Consider the following 17,771-nt stretch of genomic DNA (forward strand, 5'->3'; position numbering starts at 1 on the left):
ATCTCTGAAGCAGACGACTTCTCAAAAATTGTAGACCAGTGTAATTAAGGAATAGGGACCAAGCTGGCAATTTAGATGTAGTAGGTTTATTCATATCACTCTTCCGGTCCCAGGGCGCTAGGTTTCTCTACAGAATACTTACACATTTTGATATTCATTGGCATGCAGGCACTTCAAAACGGTCTTATGTACTACAATGAAGCTGACAAGAAGCGGATAGGAACAGCATGGATTGTGGTTGTGAACCAAAATATAGTTCATCCAGGATCAGCTTTACTCCCATGACCATTCAGAAAGATGTACTTAAGTTTTAACATAAGCTGGATCCAAGACCTAGACCCTTGTAACCCAACTGGACCTGGTGACAAGTGTTGGGTTTGGGTATGAAAAGACAAAACAAAAAAACAAAACACAAAAAACAAAAAAACAATACTCGATCCTCTAAGGGCTCAGGTTCGGTCGTTTTTTTTTCTGCTGTGTGCATGTGGTTCCAACTTCCTAAAGCCCGCCTCTGACTTTGTCTGTTAATTGTTATCCTCCTCTGCTTTTCCTCTCCACTCCTCAGCCCTTCCTCTTCTGCCATTCCCCCTGCCCCACAGTCCTGTTCTCCTCAACTCTCTCCCCATATTCTTCCCCTTCCCTCAACTCCATCTTCACTCCCCAGCCCTTCTGACCCCTGGGAGACATCACAGCCCTGCCTCTGGTAGCGAGGTACCCGGAGCACGAATGACATTGGGGAGTTTGTTTTGTAGCACTGCCAAAGAGCAACTGTGGTTGATTCAAAGGGGAGTGGAAGCTGAAACAGTACCACCATTGCAGTACGTAGGAGCATCCCAGTGCTGCTGACAGGTTGAGCCAACTGGAAGAAAATCAGGGACAGGTGTCCCTTTCCTTCCTTTGCATGGGGTGGTGGGTGACAGTCTCCCAGGCCTGCATGCAGAGGTCTGAACCCTGGGCTTGCACTGCTGGGCAAGCAGATGCTCTGGATGAGGTGGCAAAGCTGTTTGGTCTTATCCCAGAGATAGGGCATCTATGCAAACAGCTGCCGATCCACTGGTCCCTGTGACAGAGGTGGCTTCCCCACTACAGGGACCAAGCTCACCAGTTCTCGCAGGCTGAGCTTCTGTGGGGCAAACACAACACTGATCCTCTGGGCATAGACCATCCCACCTCTGGCCATAGCTCCAGGAGCAAAAACTAAGTCCCTACAAGTGTTGGGCATGAAAACAATTTGACACTCCTGGGCTGGGTTCAGTTTCAGGTCAAGCTTTAAACTCAGGCCCAAGCAGACCTCTACAAAGAAGCATATAGTCTTGACAACCCAGGAGGCTTACACTACAGCCAGTCTTATTTTATTTTATTATTCAATATAAACATTTAAGGGCTGGTCTACACTACAAAAGTTACATCAACTTAACTACATCACTCAGCGGTGTGAAAAAACGTGTGCAAATGTAATTAAACTGATCTAAGCCCAGGTGTAGGCACTGCTAGGTTGATGGAAGACCTAGCTACCGCCTCTCAGAGACGTGTATTTACTACAGCAACCGAAGAACCTCTTCCACTGCTGCAGAAAGTGTCTACATTGCAGTGCTACCGCAGCACAGCAGCATTTCTAGAGTAGAAGAAAGACCCATATATTGCATTAATGAAGCACATTCAACAATATAGAGAACTACAGCTCACTAATTCAGCTACAGAACCAGAGCTATTTTATGCTAATATTCAGCTCTCCATTCTAAATCAGTCTTACCCATGATTGGGAGGTGATGTAGTTTACTGACCTCAATATAACATTTTGTCCCTAACAAAATCAAAGCACTGTCATTCAGTAGACATAGGCAAAACACCAGCCCTGTTAGTTTTGAAATTAAATCAATTATGGTCAACGAGAATCACTCAGGAGAGTTATATTCATGCTGTATATTAGCCAGATTCTCAAGAGAGACAGAGCTCCCTATAATATTCTTAGATATGAAGAGTTAGCAAAGTCAGATGGCAATTTAGATAGGAACATTTCAAACTAACAGCACACAGGGATTTGGTCAGACTCTTGTATGTTCTACCTCTGTAGAGACCTCAGCTATTTATGCTTAGAAATATAAATGCAAGCTAAGGAAAACCAGCATCTGTTCACTTTGAGAACAAGGATTTCCCAATGTGAAGCAAAAATTCAAGATTAACACTAAGCCAGCCCAAGTGTTAGTGCACTATTATATGTAACCCAGATCACATTAGTTGGGGGGAAGGGGGGAGGAGAGTGCAAAATTACCAGGCAGAGAGACCTCCCAACTACATTGGACCTTGATGTTTGGGGAAAGTTGGCAGGGAAGGAAAAGGGCGTGAGCATAAGGAAATTGCAGTGAACATCTTCACGGCTCCAGAACAAAATAAGATTATCTCACATCCTGCTGGAGAAAGGATGTCAGACTAGTTTAAAAAGTTTTATTTATATTTATATATATATATATATATATATATATACACACATATATATACACATATATATACATATACATACACACACACACACACACACACACACACACACACACCCCTACCTCAATACATCAAGTCATTCATATGCTCCACATGCCTATCCCTACACAATTTAATATACAAATGAGAGCAGAGATACCTGTATTTTGTAGGAACAAGAAAGAGCAAGGTAGCATAAGGTTTTGGGAAGAAGAGCCCAACATTTACTGTTATTTGCCTAAAAAGTTTTCTGAAGGGCTGTTGTTGCTCTGCATATTTATCACAGTGCACATAGGCTAGATTAACAATCTCCTTCATGCAAATTGTCCCAACAGCTCAGCCCTGTGGCCATGCCAGAGCAATATACAATGCAACATCACAAGGAAGGAGTGCAAAACTTCATTGGGATGGGCCAAGAGAATCAGATGCCCAATAAGCACTCAGAAGCAATTAGAAAAGATTGTTTGGATAACGTTTATAAATATTTTTTAAATCTGAGAGTGGCCATAGCCCAATTAGCGCTACTAATACATCAAGTTTAATTTGAGTTGTTGATGGTGTGGGAAAGGAAGGAGAAATGGAGAAACTGTAAAGGGTGAAAGTAGTATTTCACCCTTATAGAATGCTCACAGCTCAATGAATTTTGTTCCCAAAGAGTCACTGCCAGACTCAGGTGCAGAAAATTTCAGCTATAAGAGTTCTATGTTTTGGAAAGTTAACCGGGGGAGGGAGTCATATTGAAGCAGTTTGACAACCTTCATTACTGCTTTTCACTATAAACACAGGGATTGGCAACCTTTGGCCCCTGGCGGGCCAGGCCGGTTTGTTTACCTGCCGCATCCGCAGGTTTGGCTGGTCGCAGCTCCCACTGGCCGCGGCTCGCCGCTCCAGGCCAATGGGGGCTGTGGGAAGGCTAGCACATCCCTTGGCACATGCCGCTTCCCACAGCCTCCCATTGGCCTGGAGAGGCTAGTCGCGGCCAATGGGAGCTGTGATGGGCTGAACCTGTGGACGCAGCAGGTAAACAAAACTGGCCCAGCCTGCCAGGGTACCCTGGCGGGCCGCGGGCCAAAGGTTGCCGATGCCTGCTATAACATATTGTGGAAAGATCAACTAGCACACAGCTTGAGGAATTTCTTCCTCCTTTGCACAGAGCTCCATTTGTAGCTTATCAGCACCACTAATAACTACAGTAACTCAGTTAATGTTGTCCCAGTTAACGTTTTTTCATGGTTACGTTGCTGATCAATTAGAGAACATGCTCGTTTAAAGTTGCAAAATGCTCCCTTAACATTGTTTGGAAGCCGCCTGCTTTGTCCACTGCTTTCAGGAAGAGCAGCCTGTTGGAGCTAGCTGGTGGGTGTTTGGAACCAGGGTAGATCGGCAGCCCCCCACTCCCCCATCAGCTCCCCTAAGTTCCCTGTGCAGCAGCCACTCAGCAGGCTATCAATTGCTGGGCAGTTGAGCTGTCCCTCCCCCCACTGCCGTGTGCTGCTCCTACCCTCTGCCTTGGAGCCTCCTGCTTGCTGTGCGGGGGGAGAAGAGGGGTCCTAATGTCAGGGTGTCCCCCCGCCCTCCCGCTCCTGTATGTCATCTCCACAGAGCGGGGGGGATGGAGGGGTGGGAAGGGGACACAACAGGGCTCAGGACAGAGGGAGCTTGCTGGCAGCAGCTGCTGTCTTTTTTGCTGATCTACTTAAGAAGGCAATGTACTTAGAGGGGGTCAGCATACTGAAAGGGGCAATGCACGACACACACACACACACACACACACAGTCTCTCTCTCGGTCTCTCCCCCCCCTCACACACACGGTGTGAATCTGTCTCTCTCTGCCATGCTGTGTCTCCTCCCTCCATTTGTGCTGCCTTGTAGAGTGTGAGGTTACATTATCAACAACGTGTTAACCCTTGAGGGCTCAGCTGAGTGCTAGTTCATCATTTAGCAGTAAGTCATTCCCTGGGAAATCTCACCCTCTTACTCTACCACCTCAACCAAGCTTACAATCATGATATATATATATTTACATTCATTCTTATGGGAAAATTGGATTAGCTTAAAGTAGCATTTTTCAGGAACATAACTGCAATGTTAAGCGAGGAGTTACTGTATCTGACTGGGGTCGCAGTTGAAACTAAACTCTGCCTCTCTAGCAGAGATCAAGCAAGCAGCAAGAGATGGAAGACCATCTTAAAGCAAGGGTTCCTGCACATTTTTGTTTAAAACCAACACCACATTAGTCCCTTTTTAAATTTATGCTGCAAATGAGATTCTCAGTCAGCCAATTTGAGCCAAAACTTCAAACCATTTTCAACTGATACTTTGTCATTAGTCAATCTCAGCCACAAACAAGTAAATGAAAAACAAATTCTAATAGTAGCCATTAATATCAGTTGACTGGACATCACTGAACTGTAAAATGAAGACTCAGGAGTGAAGTGTAAATCATTATGAGTAACAAATTTACCAACACAAGTTTTGTAGTGACTGGTTTCAGAAGCTTTTCTTACATTTCCTTGGAGAAGACAACAACCAAAAGGGACAGCAATTTTTTTTTTTTTAATATACAAAGTCTTATGCTGTGAACCAACATTTCTTCAATAACTTTTAAAATTCAGCTTGTCACTATTTATGCATCATTTACTTTTAACTAAGTCTCTCAGCTTGGACACTTAGTTTCACTTTCAGATTTTTAGTATGGCAATGTTTTGTTTTAAACATTCCCCATGTTTAAAGAATTGTACTTTTTAAGACTAAGCTTTTACAGAAAACCTCTTCTAAAGAAAGTTTATTTCGGGAGCAAAATTAAGTTGAAAATGCCCTTTAAAGAATGTAATCCATTTCTGTCTTTTGTAGGGTAGAGTATTTACCTGTGGCACCTGTGCTGTTTAAACTACTAAAGCAATATTTAAGCTGAGGGAAATTAAAGGACAAAGTTTGGAAGATAAACCCACACCGATAACATTATGGGCATTAGAAAGAATAACTAAAAGACAGACTTGAGGGAAACTCCGATTTAAGTTATCACAAAAATATACCACCTACCTTGCTTGCGAACATCTTCCACAGCTGCCACTAGTTCCTCTTTAAGAAACTGACTCTCTTTTGCAATTTTGTCTCCCTTCTCCAAGAAATTCTCTGTTGCTTGTTCAACTGATGCAGCCAGAACATGGGCCTTCTTAGAACGTCCTCTTTTTTTGTTGGAAGGACCCTTGTTACTGGTATTAACTAGCGTTGTAACCTAAAAAAAAGGGATAATTTATATAGTTGAGATGTATACCGAATAAGCATATGTAACATGAAACAAGATACAAGTTTATCAACTTAATAGCTCGGATTTTCTGAATCGATAGCATATTTGCAATACCTATGCTGACTTCAACTAAGTAGTACTTAATGGCCAGTAAATTCATTTTTGAGCAGTTTTCATGGTTCTTCAACAAGCATAGCGATATTGTAATTAGAGAAGTATGATAAACTTAAGCTAAAGTGCTTAGTGAGGGGTGTGTTATTTTTTTAAGAAGCAGACAAAAACTGATTAAAAGTTAGGTGCATCTTTTTCTGTGCATCATGAAGCTGCAATTTCAGTAAGAGGCCAGGGCTATTTTGGATTTGGCTTCACATAAGAAGAATCCAAGTTTGAAACAATTAGTTCAGAACCGTTTAAGACTTTAAAACATTTTAAAAGATTAACAGGATTGAAGTGGCACATCTACAGAAAGCTAGCTTCGCAGTCTTTCTTCAGTCCAAGACAAGGATGAGGGACTTTGCAAGCAAGGTAATTTTACAGCCAAATTAGAGGACTGCAACCTGTCAGCAATTTCTCATTTAATCACTTTTCTAGTTTGGCTGAACTTCTCAGAGAATGAGAATGAGATTAGACGAAATATTTTCCCTCCACCTTAAAAAAAAAAAAAAAAAAAAAAAAAAAAAAAGGTAGTCTTTTTACTTAGAAATTCTAGTGCTCCATGCTGTGGAGCAGAAATCTGAAGTTTGGCAGAAGCTGAATGTGTCAGGTATGTGCCTTTTGCCATGCCCCATGGAAAAACTGTCCAAATCTGGCCAGTTTATAAGCTTCTAAGCAGTCTTTACCAAGCATGGGTGAACGGAGATTGAAGCCTGGTCTACACTACAATTTTAGGTCAAATTTAGCAGTGTTACCTCGATTTAAGCCTGGACCCATACACACGACGAAGCCCTTTTTTTCGACTTAAAGGGCATTTTAAATCTTTTTCTTTTCTCCACCTCCGACGAGGGGATTAGCGCTGAAATCGACCTTGCCAGGTCGATTTTGGGGTAGCATGGACGCAATTTGATGGTATTGGCCTCCAGGAACTATCCCAGAGTGCTCCATGGTGACGGCTCTGGACAGCGCTCTCAACTCAGATGCGCTGGCCAGGTAGACAGGAAAAGGCCCGTGAACTTTTGAATCTCATTTCCTGTTTGGCCAGCGTGGCAAGGTGCAGGTGAGTGCAGATCTCATCAGCAGAAGTGACCATGATGGAGTCCCAGGATCGCAAAAGAGCTCCAGCATGGACTGAACGGGAGGTACGGGATCTCATCGCCGTATGGGGAGACAAATCCGTGCTAGCTGAACTCCGTTCCAGTAAACGAAATGCCAAAATATTTGAAAAAGTCTCCAAGGGCATGAAGGACAGAGGCTATAACAGGGACGCAAAGCAGTGCCGCAGGAAAATTAAGAAGCTAAGGCAAGCCTACCAGAAAATCAGAGAGGCAACTGGCCGCTCTGGATCAGAGCCCCGAACATGCCGCTTCTATGATGAGCTGCATGCCAAGCTAGGGGGTGCAGCCACCACTACCCCAGCCCTGTGCTTTGACTCCATCAATGGAGAAGCACGCAACATGGAAGCAGGTTTTGGGGACAAGGAAGATGATGATGAAGAGATTGAAGACAGCACACAGCAAGGAAGCGGAGAAACCGGTTTCCCCAACAGCCAGGATACGTTTTTCACCCTGGACACAGTAGCCCCCGAAGCCACCCAAGGCGTGCTCCCGGACCCTGAAGGCGGAGAAGGGACTTCTGGTGAGTGTAGCTTTGTAAATATTAGACATGGTTTAAAAGCAAGCTGTTTAATGATTAATTTGCCCTGGCATTCGCGGCCAGTACAGCTACTGGAAAAGTCTGTTAACATGTCTGGGGATGGAGCGGAAATCCTCCAGGGACATTTCCATAAAGCTCTCCTGGATGTACTCCCAAAGCCTTTGCAAAAGGTTTCTGGGGAGGGTGGCCGTATTCCGTCCGTCATGGTAGGACACTTTACCACGCCAGGCCAGTAGCACGTAGTCTGGAATCATTGCATAACAAAGCATGGCAGCGTATGGTCCAAGTGTTTGCTGGCATTCAAACAACATCCGTTCCTTATTTCTCTGTGTTATCCTCAGAAGAGTGATCTCATTCATGGTCACCTGGTTGAAATAGGGCGATTTTATTAAGGGGACATTCAGAGGTGCCCGTTCCTGCTCAGCTGTTTGGCTGTGGCTGAACAGAAATGTTCCCCGCTGTAAGCCACGCAGTGGGGGGAGGGGTGAAGCAATCATCCCAGAGAATTGTGTGTGTGTGGGGGGGAGGTTATTTGGGTTTGTGCTGCACGCTAACCCGCAAACCGCAGCCCCTCCTTTTACATTGCAAACCCATTTTAAATGGCCGCTTGGTATGGGAAATGAGGGCGCTGCTGTTTGAAACCATTCCCACACGTTATGAAAGTTAAAGAAGCCAAAAGACTGTGGCTTACCATGGCTGCCTGCAAACCGAATTCTGTTGCCTGGCACTGCGTGAGTGATCTCTCACACCAAACCGGCAGGCCCTCAATATAAGAGGCAAAATCCGACCTTGTAACGAAAGCACATGAGCTATGTAATGTGAACAGCAAGGTTTAACGTGAAAGAGTCTACCCATTGTTCTCTAAAATGTGTCTTTTTAACTACCATTCTCCCTTTTTTTTCCCCCTCCACCAGCTGCAAATTTTTCTCCTTCGCAGAGGGTAGCAAAGATTAGAAGGCGAAAAAAACGCCCTCAGGATAAAATGTTCTCTGAGCTCATGCTGTCCTCCCACACTGACAGAGCACAGCAGAATGTGTGGAAGCAGACAATGTCAGAGTGCAGAAAAGCACAATATGAATGCGAGGAGAGGTGGCAGGCTGAAGAGGATAGGTGGCGTCAGCTTGCTGACAGAAGGCAAGAGTCAATGCTCCGGCTGCTGGAGCATCAAACTGATATGCTCCAGCGTATGGTTGAGCTGCAGGAAAGGCAGCAGGAGCACAGACCGCTGCTACAGCCCCTGTGTAACCAACAGCCCTCCTCCCCAAGTTCCATAGCCTCCTCACCCAGACGCCCAAGAACGCAGTGGGGGGGCCTCTGGCCACCCAGCCACTCCACCCCAGAGGATTGCCCAAGCAACAGAAGGCTGGCCTTCAATAAGTTTTAAAGTGCAGTGTGGCCTTGTCCTTCCCTCTTCCCCCACCCCTCCTGGGCTACCTTGGCAGTTATCCCCCCATTTGTGTGAAGAATTAATAAAGAATGCATGAATGTGAAGCAACAATGACTTTATTGCCTCTGCAAGCAGTGATCGAAGGAGGGAGGGGAGGGTGGCTAGCTTACAGGGAAGTAGAGTGAACCAATGAGGGGGGGGGGGGTCCTTAAAGGAGAAACAAACAGAAGTTTCACACGGTAGCCTGGCCAGTCATGAAACTGGTTTTCAAAGCTTCTCTGACGCGCACCGTGCCCTCCTGTACTCTTCTAACCCTGGTGTCTGGCTGTGCATAATCAGCAGCCAGACAATTTGCCTCAACCTCCCACCCCGCCATAAACATCTCCCCCTCACTCTCACAGATATTGTGGCGCGCACAGCAAGCAGTAATAATGGGAATATTGGTTTTGCTGAGGTCTATCCAAGTCAGTAAACTGCGCCAGCGCGCTTTTAAAACATCCAAATGCACATTCTAACACCATTCTGCACTTGCTCAGCCTATAGTTGAACAGCTCCTGACTACTGTCCAGGCTGCCTGTGTATGGCTTCATGAGCCATTGCATTAAGGGGTAGGCTGGGTCCCCAAGGATAACGATAAGCATTTCAACATCCCCAACGGTTATTTTCTGGTCTGGGAAGAAAGTCCCTTCCTGCAGCTTTTGAAACAAACAGACTAGAGTTCCTGAAGACGCGAGCGTCATGTACCTTTCCCCGCCATCCCACGCTGATGTTGGTGAAACGTCCCTTGTGATCCACCAGAGCTTGCAGCAGCATTGAAAAGTACCCCTTTCGGTTTATGTACTCGCTGGCTTGGTGCTCCGGTGCCAAGATAGGGATATGGGTTCTGTCTATCGCCCCACCACAGTTAGGGAATCCCATTGCAGCAAAGCCATCCACTATGACCTGCACGTTTCCCAGAGTCACTACCCTTGATATCAGCAGCTCTTTGATTGCTTTGGCTACTTGGATCACAGCAGCCCCCCACAGTAGATTGGCCCACTCCAAATTGATGCCCAACTGACCGGTAGCTGTCTGGCGTTGCAAGCTTCCACAGGGCTATCACCACTCGCTTCTCAACTGTGAGGGCTGCTCTCATACTGGTATTCTGGCGCTTCAGGGCAGGGGAAAGCAAGTCACAAAGTTCCATGAAAGTGCCCTTCCGCATGCGAAAGTTTCGCAGCCACTGGGAATCGTCCCACACCTGCAACACTATGCGGTCCCACCAGTCTGTGCTTGTTTCCCAGGCCCAGAATCTGCGTTCCACGGCATGAACCTGCCCCATTAACACCATGATGTGCACGTTGTCAGGGCCTGTACTTAGTGAGAAGTCTATGTCCATGTCTATGTCCTCATCACTCTTGTCATCGCGCTGCCGTCGCCTCCTCGCCTGGTTTTGCTTTGGCAGATTCTGCATATACTCCAGGATAATGCGCGTGGTGTTTAAAGTGCTCATAATTGCCGCGGTGATCTGAGCGGGCTCCATGATCCCAGCGCTATGGCGTCTGGGCTGAAAAAAGGCGCGAAACGATTGTCTGCCATTGCTTTCATGGAGGGGGGGAGGAACGAGGTGCCTGACGACATGTACCCAGAGTCAACCACGACACTGTTTTTGCCCCATCAGGCATTGGGATCTCAACCCAGAATTGCAATGGGCGGCAGAGAGTGCAGGAACTGTGGGATAGCTACCCACAGTGCAACACTCCGGAAGTCGACGCTAGTCTCGGTACTGTGGACGCAGTCCGCCGACTTAATGCACTTAGAGCATTTTGTGTGGGGACACACACAATCGACTGTATAAAAACAATTTCTAAAAAACGACTTCTATAAATTCGACCTAATTTCGTAGTGTAGACATACCCTGAGATTTGGTAGCTAAATTCTCCAATGAGTCTACATATTCCAGACCAGGGCAGCAGAGGCTGAGGAGAACTTTTTCTACATTTACTGATCCTGGATGCTGTAGGCACCAGAAATGAGAGTAGGAAGCGGTTTCTCCTGTGCTCCCAATACCTCCACTGCTGACACCCAGGTAATAGGGAGGAGGAGAATACCTGACTGAAATGCAGATGGGACAACAGCTAGACTGGTGGTGGAGGAAAAAGATATGAACAAGAAGTTTTGGGGGGAGAATAATGGGACTGACTGGACAAGGAGACTGGAAGGAGCAATCTGGGGAGATTCCCAAGTTTCACCTTTCCTCTGCTAGCAGAAAATATCTGCAAACCCAGAGAGACTGGTCATCCCTCTAGTAGCTGGTCCACAAAAACGATGACAACCTACTATTGATATCAGTTCCTCCATTCGTTAAGTGCTGTGGCTCTAAAAGTTCCAACCCTCATAGAATCATGGAACCACAGGACTAGAAGGGACCACAAGAGTTATCAAGTCTAACCCCCAGGCAAGATGCAGGATTTGTTGAGTCTAAACCATCTAAGAAAAATGGTTATCCAGCCTCCTTTTGAAAGCCTCCAGTGAAGGAGCTTCCATGACCTCCCTAGGCAGTCTCCTCCATCATCCTACTTACAGTTAAGAAGCTTTTCCTGAGATTTAATCTAAATCTGCTATGCTGTAGTTTGAACCCATTGCCTCTTGTCCTGCCTTCTGTGGCAAGAGAAAACTTATCTTGTTTTTTGTGGCAGTCTTTCAAGTATTTGAAGACTATCATATCTCCCCACCCCCATCTCCTTTTCTCCAAACTAGACATACCCAGTTCCTTCAGCCTTTGCTAATGTGACTTGCATTCCATCCCTTTGATCATCTTTGTCACTTGCCTCTGGAGTCTTTCCAGTTTTGCTACATCCTTTCTATACATTGGTGACCAAAATTGGACACAGTAATCCAGCCAGGGTCTAACCAGTACAGAGTAGAGCAGTACTTTCACTTCCCATGACTGGCGTGCTATGCCTCTGTTAATGCAGCCTATAGTCATATTTGCTTTTTTCTTTTCTTTTTTGGAGGGGAGGTGGGGGGAGACACGGCACAACATTGCATTGACGACTCAGGTTGCGGTAGTCATCCATCACAACTCCCAGATCCTTCTCAGCAGCGCTGGTGTCAAGCCAGTTATCCTCCATGCTGTATTTGCGCATTTGGATTTTTCTTCCCTAACTTTAGCGCCTTACATCTGTCTTTGTTGAATTTCATTTTGTTGTCTATAGTGCAGTTCTCCAATTTATCAAGATCACTTTGAATTTTAGCACTAGCCTGCAAAGTATTTGCAACCTCCCCAGCTTTGTGATCAGTATGCTCTTTATTCCTACATCCGGATCATCAAAGAGACACTAAACAACACTGGATCCAGAACAGATCCCTGTGGAACCCCACTTGAGTCCTCCTTCCAATCTGGCATCATTCTATTAATAGGTATTATTTGTTTGCAGTTGTTTAACCAAGTATGTATCCACTTAATGGTAGTTCTGCCGCGCCTGCATTTCTCCAGCTTACATATCAGAATGTCATAACATAAGAATGGCCATACTGGGTCAGACCAAAGGTCCATCTAGCCCAGTTTCTTGTCTTCCGACAGTGGCCAATGCCAGGTGTCCCAGAGGGAATGAACACAAAGGTAATCAAGTGATCCAATCCTTGTAGCTCATTCCCAGCGTCTGGCAAACAGAGGCTAGGGACACTATCCCTGCCCATCCTGGCTAATAGTCATTGATGGACCTATCCTCCATGAACTTATCCAGTTCTTTTTTGAACCTTGTTATAGTCTTGGCCTTCACATCATCCACTGGCAAAGAGTTCCACAGGCTGACTGTGCATTGTGTGAAGAAATACTTCTTTTGTTTGTTTTAAACCTGCTGCCTATTAATTTCATTAGGTGCCCTCTAGTTCTTGTGTAATGAAGAGTAAATAACACTTCCTTATTTACTTTCTCCACACCAGTCATGATATTATAGACCTCTATCATATCCCCCCTTAGTAGTCTCTTTTACAAGATGAAAAGTCCCAGTCTTATTAATCTCTCCTCATAAGAAGCCGTTCCGTATCCCTAATAATTTTTGTAACCCTTTTCTGAACCTTTTCCAATATATCTTTTTTGAGATGGGGCAACCACATCTGCACCCAGTATTCAAGATGTGGGCATATGATGGATTTCTATAGAGGCAATATATTATCTATCCCTTTCCTAATGATTCCCAACATTCTATTTGCTTTTCTGACTGCCCTGCACATTCAGTGGATGTTTTCAGATAACTATCCACAATGACTCCAAGATCTCTTTCTTGATTCACCTAGTTTTGAAAGAGCCTTTTGTAGCTCTTCAGTGTCTGCCTGGGACTTAACTATCTTGAGTAGTTTTGTATCATCTGCGAATTTTGCCACCACACTGTTTACCCCTTTTTCCAGATCATTTATGAATATGTTGAATAAGACTGGTCCCAATACAGACCCCCAGGGGAAACCACTCTATCTCTCTCCATTCTGAAAACTGATCATTTATTCCTACCCTTTGTTTCCTATCTTTTAACCAGTTACCAATCCATGAGAGGACCTTCTCTTATCCCATGACAGCTTACTTTGCTTAAGAGCCTTTGGTGAGGGACCTTGTCAAATACACTATATCCACTGGATCCTCTTGTTCACATGCTTGTTGACCCCCTCAAAGAATTCTAGCAGATTGGTGAGGCATGATTTCCCTTTACAAAAACCATGTTGGCTCTTCCCCAACAAATTATGTTCATCTATGTGTCAGACAATTTTGTTCTTTATAGTTTCAACCAGTTTACCCGGTACTAAAGTCAGGCTTACCGGCCTGAATTATCGGGATCACCGCTGGAGCCCTTTTTAAAAATTGGCATCATGTCATGTCACGTGGAACTGTGTCAAAAGTCTTGCTGAAGTCCAGGTATATTATGTCCACTGCATCCCTCCTATCCACCAAACCAGTTACCCTGTCAAAGAATGAAATCAAGCTGGTTTGGCATTATTTGTTCTTAATAAATCCATGCTGGCCGCCAGCGATTACCCCTTCATCTTCAAGGTATTTGCAAACTAAATGTTTTAAACATTGTTCTACCGGCTTCCCAGGTTTTGAGGTCAGGATGACAGGTCTATAAATTCCCCAGCTCCTCCTTTTTCAAGATGGGCACTATGTTCGCCCTTCTCCAGTCTTCTGGGACATCTCATCATCCAAATATTATTGCGAATGGTGCAGAAATTTCTTCAGCACCCTGAGGTGACTTGAATTCATTCAAATCAGTCAGAAGATCTGAAGTGTTCTTTACTTATCCTGATCTGCATCCCTTCCCCTTTACGGTCTATGGTAACTTCACTAGTTGTCCAGTCATGTTATTTTTCTGTGAGAAGACTGAAGCAAAGTAGGCACTGAGCAGCTCTGTCTTCCTATCATCTTCCATTACCAGCTCACCTTTTCCATTGAGCAATAGATCCACACCATCCTTATCTTTCTTGTCTGACATTTGTAGAATCCCTTCTTGTTGTCTCTAACATTTCTTGCCAGCTGTATCTCATTCTTTGCCTTGACTTTCCTGATTTTGTCCCTACATGCTATTCCCATGTATACCTTCCTTGGTGACATGCCCCTCTTCCCAGCTTCTTGCGCAGCCACATTGGCCTCCTGTAGCTCTTCTTATCTTTCCTCTGCATCAGAATAGCTTGATGTGGAGCATCTAGTATTACATCTTTTAGGAACTGCCAACCGCCTTCGACTCCTTTTCTTCCTAATTGGTCTTTCCATGGAACCATGCCTATTATTTCTCTGAGTTGGTTGAAATCTGCCTTTCTGAAGTCCAGTGTCCTTGTTTTGCTGTTCTCATGTCCTCCTTTCCCTAGGATCTTGAATTCTATCAGATCAATAAACACTTTCTTCTAAGTTCCCGACCACTTTCACATTTGCAAATAATTCATCCCCATTGATCAACACCAGATCCAAAATGGATGACCCCCTAGTTGTTGCCTCAATTTTCTGAATCAGAAAGTTGTCCCCACACAAGTAAGAACTTGCAGGACAGATTTGTTTTGCTATAATAAGCGTCCAACAGATATCAGGGAAGTTAAAATCCCCCATTAATATTAGCTTGTGTGTGCTAGCTAATCTTGTCACTTGCTTGTAGAATGCCTCATCCACTTCCTCTTCTTTTTTAGATGCTCTATAATAGACCACCCCATCATAAGATCGCTGCTATTCTTTTCCCTTTTTATCTTCACCCAAAGATTCTCAGTAGATCTGCCGCTCACTTTCTCTTGGACCCTGGAGCAAGTGTATACATTCTTGATATACAGCACAATCCCTCCTCCTTTTCTCCCCTCCCGCCCCCCACACCTATCCTTCTGGAACAAGTTGTATCCCTCAATGCTGGTACTGCAATCATGGGAGTTATCCCACCAAGGCTCTGTTATGCCAATTAAGTCACAATTTGCTTCATATAACAGGTTTTCCAGTTCATCTTGCTTATTCCCCATACAGGCATTAAATATATTTTGCAGACTGTCCTGTTGCTTTTCTTCTTGCCTCGAGATGACCCATGTGGGTGTCAAAATTCCATGATGGAATTTGGTTTTTGTCCCCCCGCCCCCATCTGATCTTTTAAAAGCCTCAGTAAGGCACATGTAAAAAAAGCTACTTTGCAGCCTTAATGTTCTTCTAAAGTACTCAAAAGTCAGAAAATGAAAGAACTGAGACTGTCTGTACAGCCTTAATTTGGCCCCCTTGTGCATATGCATTATGAGAGTCTAGCTATGCGACCACAAACTCCCCTCTTCTCTCCCTTCCCACCCCACACTCCCCAAGAGATGTTTAATTTAAAAGCCAGCAGGAAAGTGTCTATCTGAAAATTCACTGTCTTCCAATAGCAATATCTGCAGATCCTACAGATGGGATTCCATTAGTAGTGTTACTAGAAGGTGGAACCTCAGCTCTGGACAAAGCCATTTACTTGGTAGTGCTCCAATAAGAACAGATTGCATCCACCACTGCTTGTACATCTAGTTTTAAAAAGATCAAGAACCTACGGGGTGTCTTACAAATCTCTCTTAATACAAAAGTGTAATCTTTCCAGCCAGGAAGCTGCCATTGCTCTAAGAAAAATAAGTCTTGGTAGACACTGGCAGAAAGATACTATTTGATCTACAAAGCACATGACTCTGGGGCACAGACACCTTGATACAGACAATTGAAGTTTTCTTGCCTCTTACCAACAGACAAGACAAATACCGCTATTGATTTATGGTCCCTATATTATGCTCTAGTAGCATTCTGAAATGTGCTTAAAATGGGGAATAAATTCTGGTTCTCTTTATACTTGGGTAGTCTCAGTAAGTAGCTTCAAATTGCAAACTAAAGAGGTATAAGATCTGCCATTTGTTTAGCCTCTTACATTTTTTAATAGGAAGTTAACAAAACTGAACACTTAAGATTCATCTGTAACAGTCCCACTTCTTGACATGTAGCTTTAAAACACTAGCTAGACAAAAAGTATAAAGTTTTAATTTTTAGGATTTAAGTTCAGTTTTTGCCATAGTGCTAGGGGGACCAGATAGCAAGTGTGAAAAATTGGGATGGGGGTGGGAGGTAATAGGAGCCCATATTAAAAAAAGAGCCCCAAATATCAGGACTGTCCCTATAAAAATCAGGACATCTGGTCACCCTACATAGTGCATAAGTATTCACTTATGACAACAGGTCACAGGAATCTTTTCCATCTCCAGCTACACTTCTGTGGCACAGCTCCAGGATCAACAGCCCACTCGCTAGCTCACTTTTCATAAGGGAATCTACCTCCAGTATGTAGAGCACACATCTTCAATGGCAGGACCTCTGACATAAAATTCACCCATGCCAGGTCTCCCTTTGTGAAACAAAATGGATGCTCTAGAAACTTCAAGGGCTAATGAAGTGGTTCTGGAGCTCCCCAAAAGGTCAATCTACTTACCTATCAGTGGATCCATGGCAGGTAAGAAGCCCTCTGTGGTGATAACAGTCCTTCACTAGGGACAGTTTTCACCAACAGATAATCTCAGTTCATGCACTAAATTTACTGCAAGAGGAAGTTTGCTTCAACTTCTTCTGGTTATTTCCCTGTCACACCACTTAGAGCACCTGGAACTGCGGGTACAGGCTGTTGCAGTACCTCATGAGAGAAAATTACCCTGAACTCAGAATGCCTGGAAAAAAAGTTTGTTCTTCTGATGTTGTCAATTGAATTTCCCTGAAGGGAGAAATCTATGAATGACTCCGAATTTGCAAGGATACAGAACTAAACGGTAGGAAATCCAATTGCGTTTTACAACTTTAGAGACAGAAAATAATGGTAAGTTCATCTAGAAGTAGAGATAGTCTACTTCTTGCCAATGAATGATGGGGTATTCAGCTTTGGAGACAGAACCTGACTAATTGCAAGATCTACAGACCTTGACACATTGAAGAAAGTTTTTCAGATTTCTAGAACCGACACATTCTGTACAAACTGGCAAAATTATTTAAGTGCCATATTCTTGAACAGGCTAGATGTCATTGTAATTCTTTCCCCAATGCATGAGAAAGGGTTTGCTGCAAATCTTTAGAGTGCCCAAAGTATTTTTACTGGGTGTCTCCATCCTGTAGGCCTTACAAGGCATGCACCCACCCTCTCCATCTCCTTCAGTACACTATTATGTAATTACCCTATATACTGGTTCATAAGCCGAATATTTTTGGTAAAAAAGTGACACATCAAAGAGTGGGGGTTGGCTTATAAACGGGCCGACACCAAAATTTGATGATTTTAAACTCTATGGCAGCGATCGGCAACCTTTGGCACGCGGCTCGCCAGGGTAAGCACCCTGGCGGGCCGGGCCAGTTT

General features: G+C 44.4%; 1 protein-coding gene across 1 annotated transcript in view; it reads right to left on the minus strand.

Moving 5' to 3' along the window:
* CTNNA1 (catenin alpha 1) overlaps window positions 1-17,771 on the minus strand; it is a 207,794-nt gene that overhangs the window by 161,370 nt on the left and 28,653 nt on the right. The window contains exon 3 of the mRNA XM_026660889.2: window positions 5,522-5,717. Within this exon, the coding sequence (XP_026516674.1) occupies window positions 5,522-5,717 (196 nt within the window). The remainder of the gene's footprint in view (window positions 1-5,521; window positions 5,718-17,771) is intronic.

The sequence above is a fragment of the Terrapene carolina genome, unplaced genomic scaffold (genome assembly GCF_002925995.2).
Source record: "Terrapene carolina triunguis isolate 2854851 unplaced genomic scaffold, T_m_triunguis-2.0 Scaffold838, whole genome shotgun sequence".
Classification (NCBI taxonomy): Eukaryota; Metazoa; Chordata; order Testudines; family Emydidae; genus Terrapene; species Terrapene triunguis.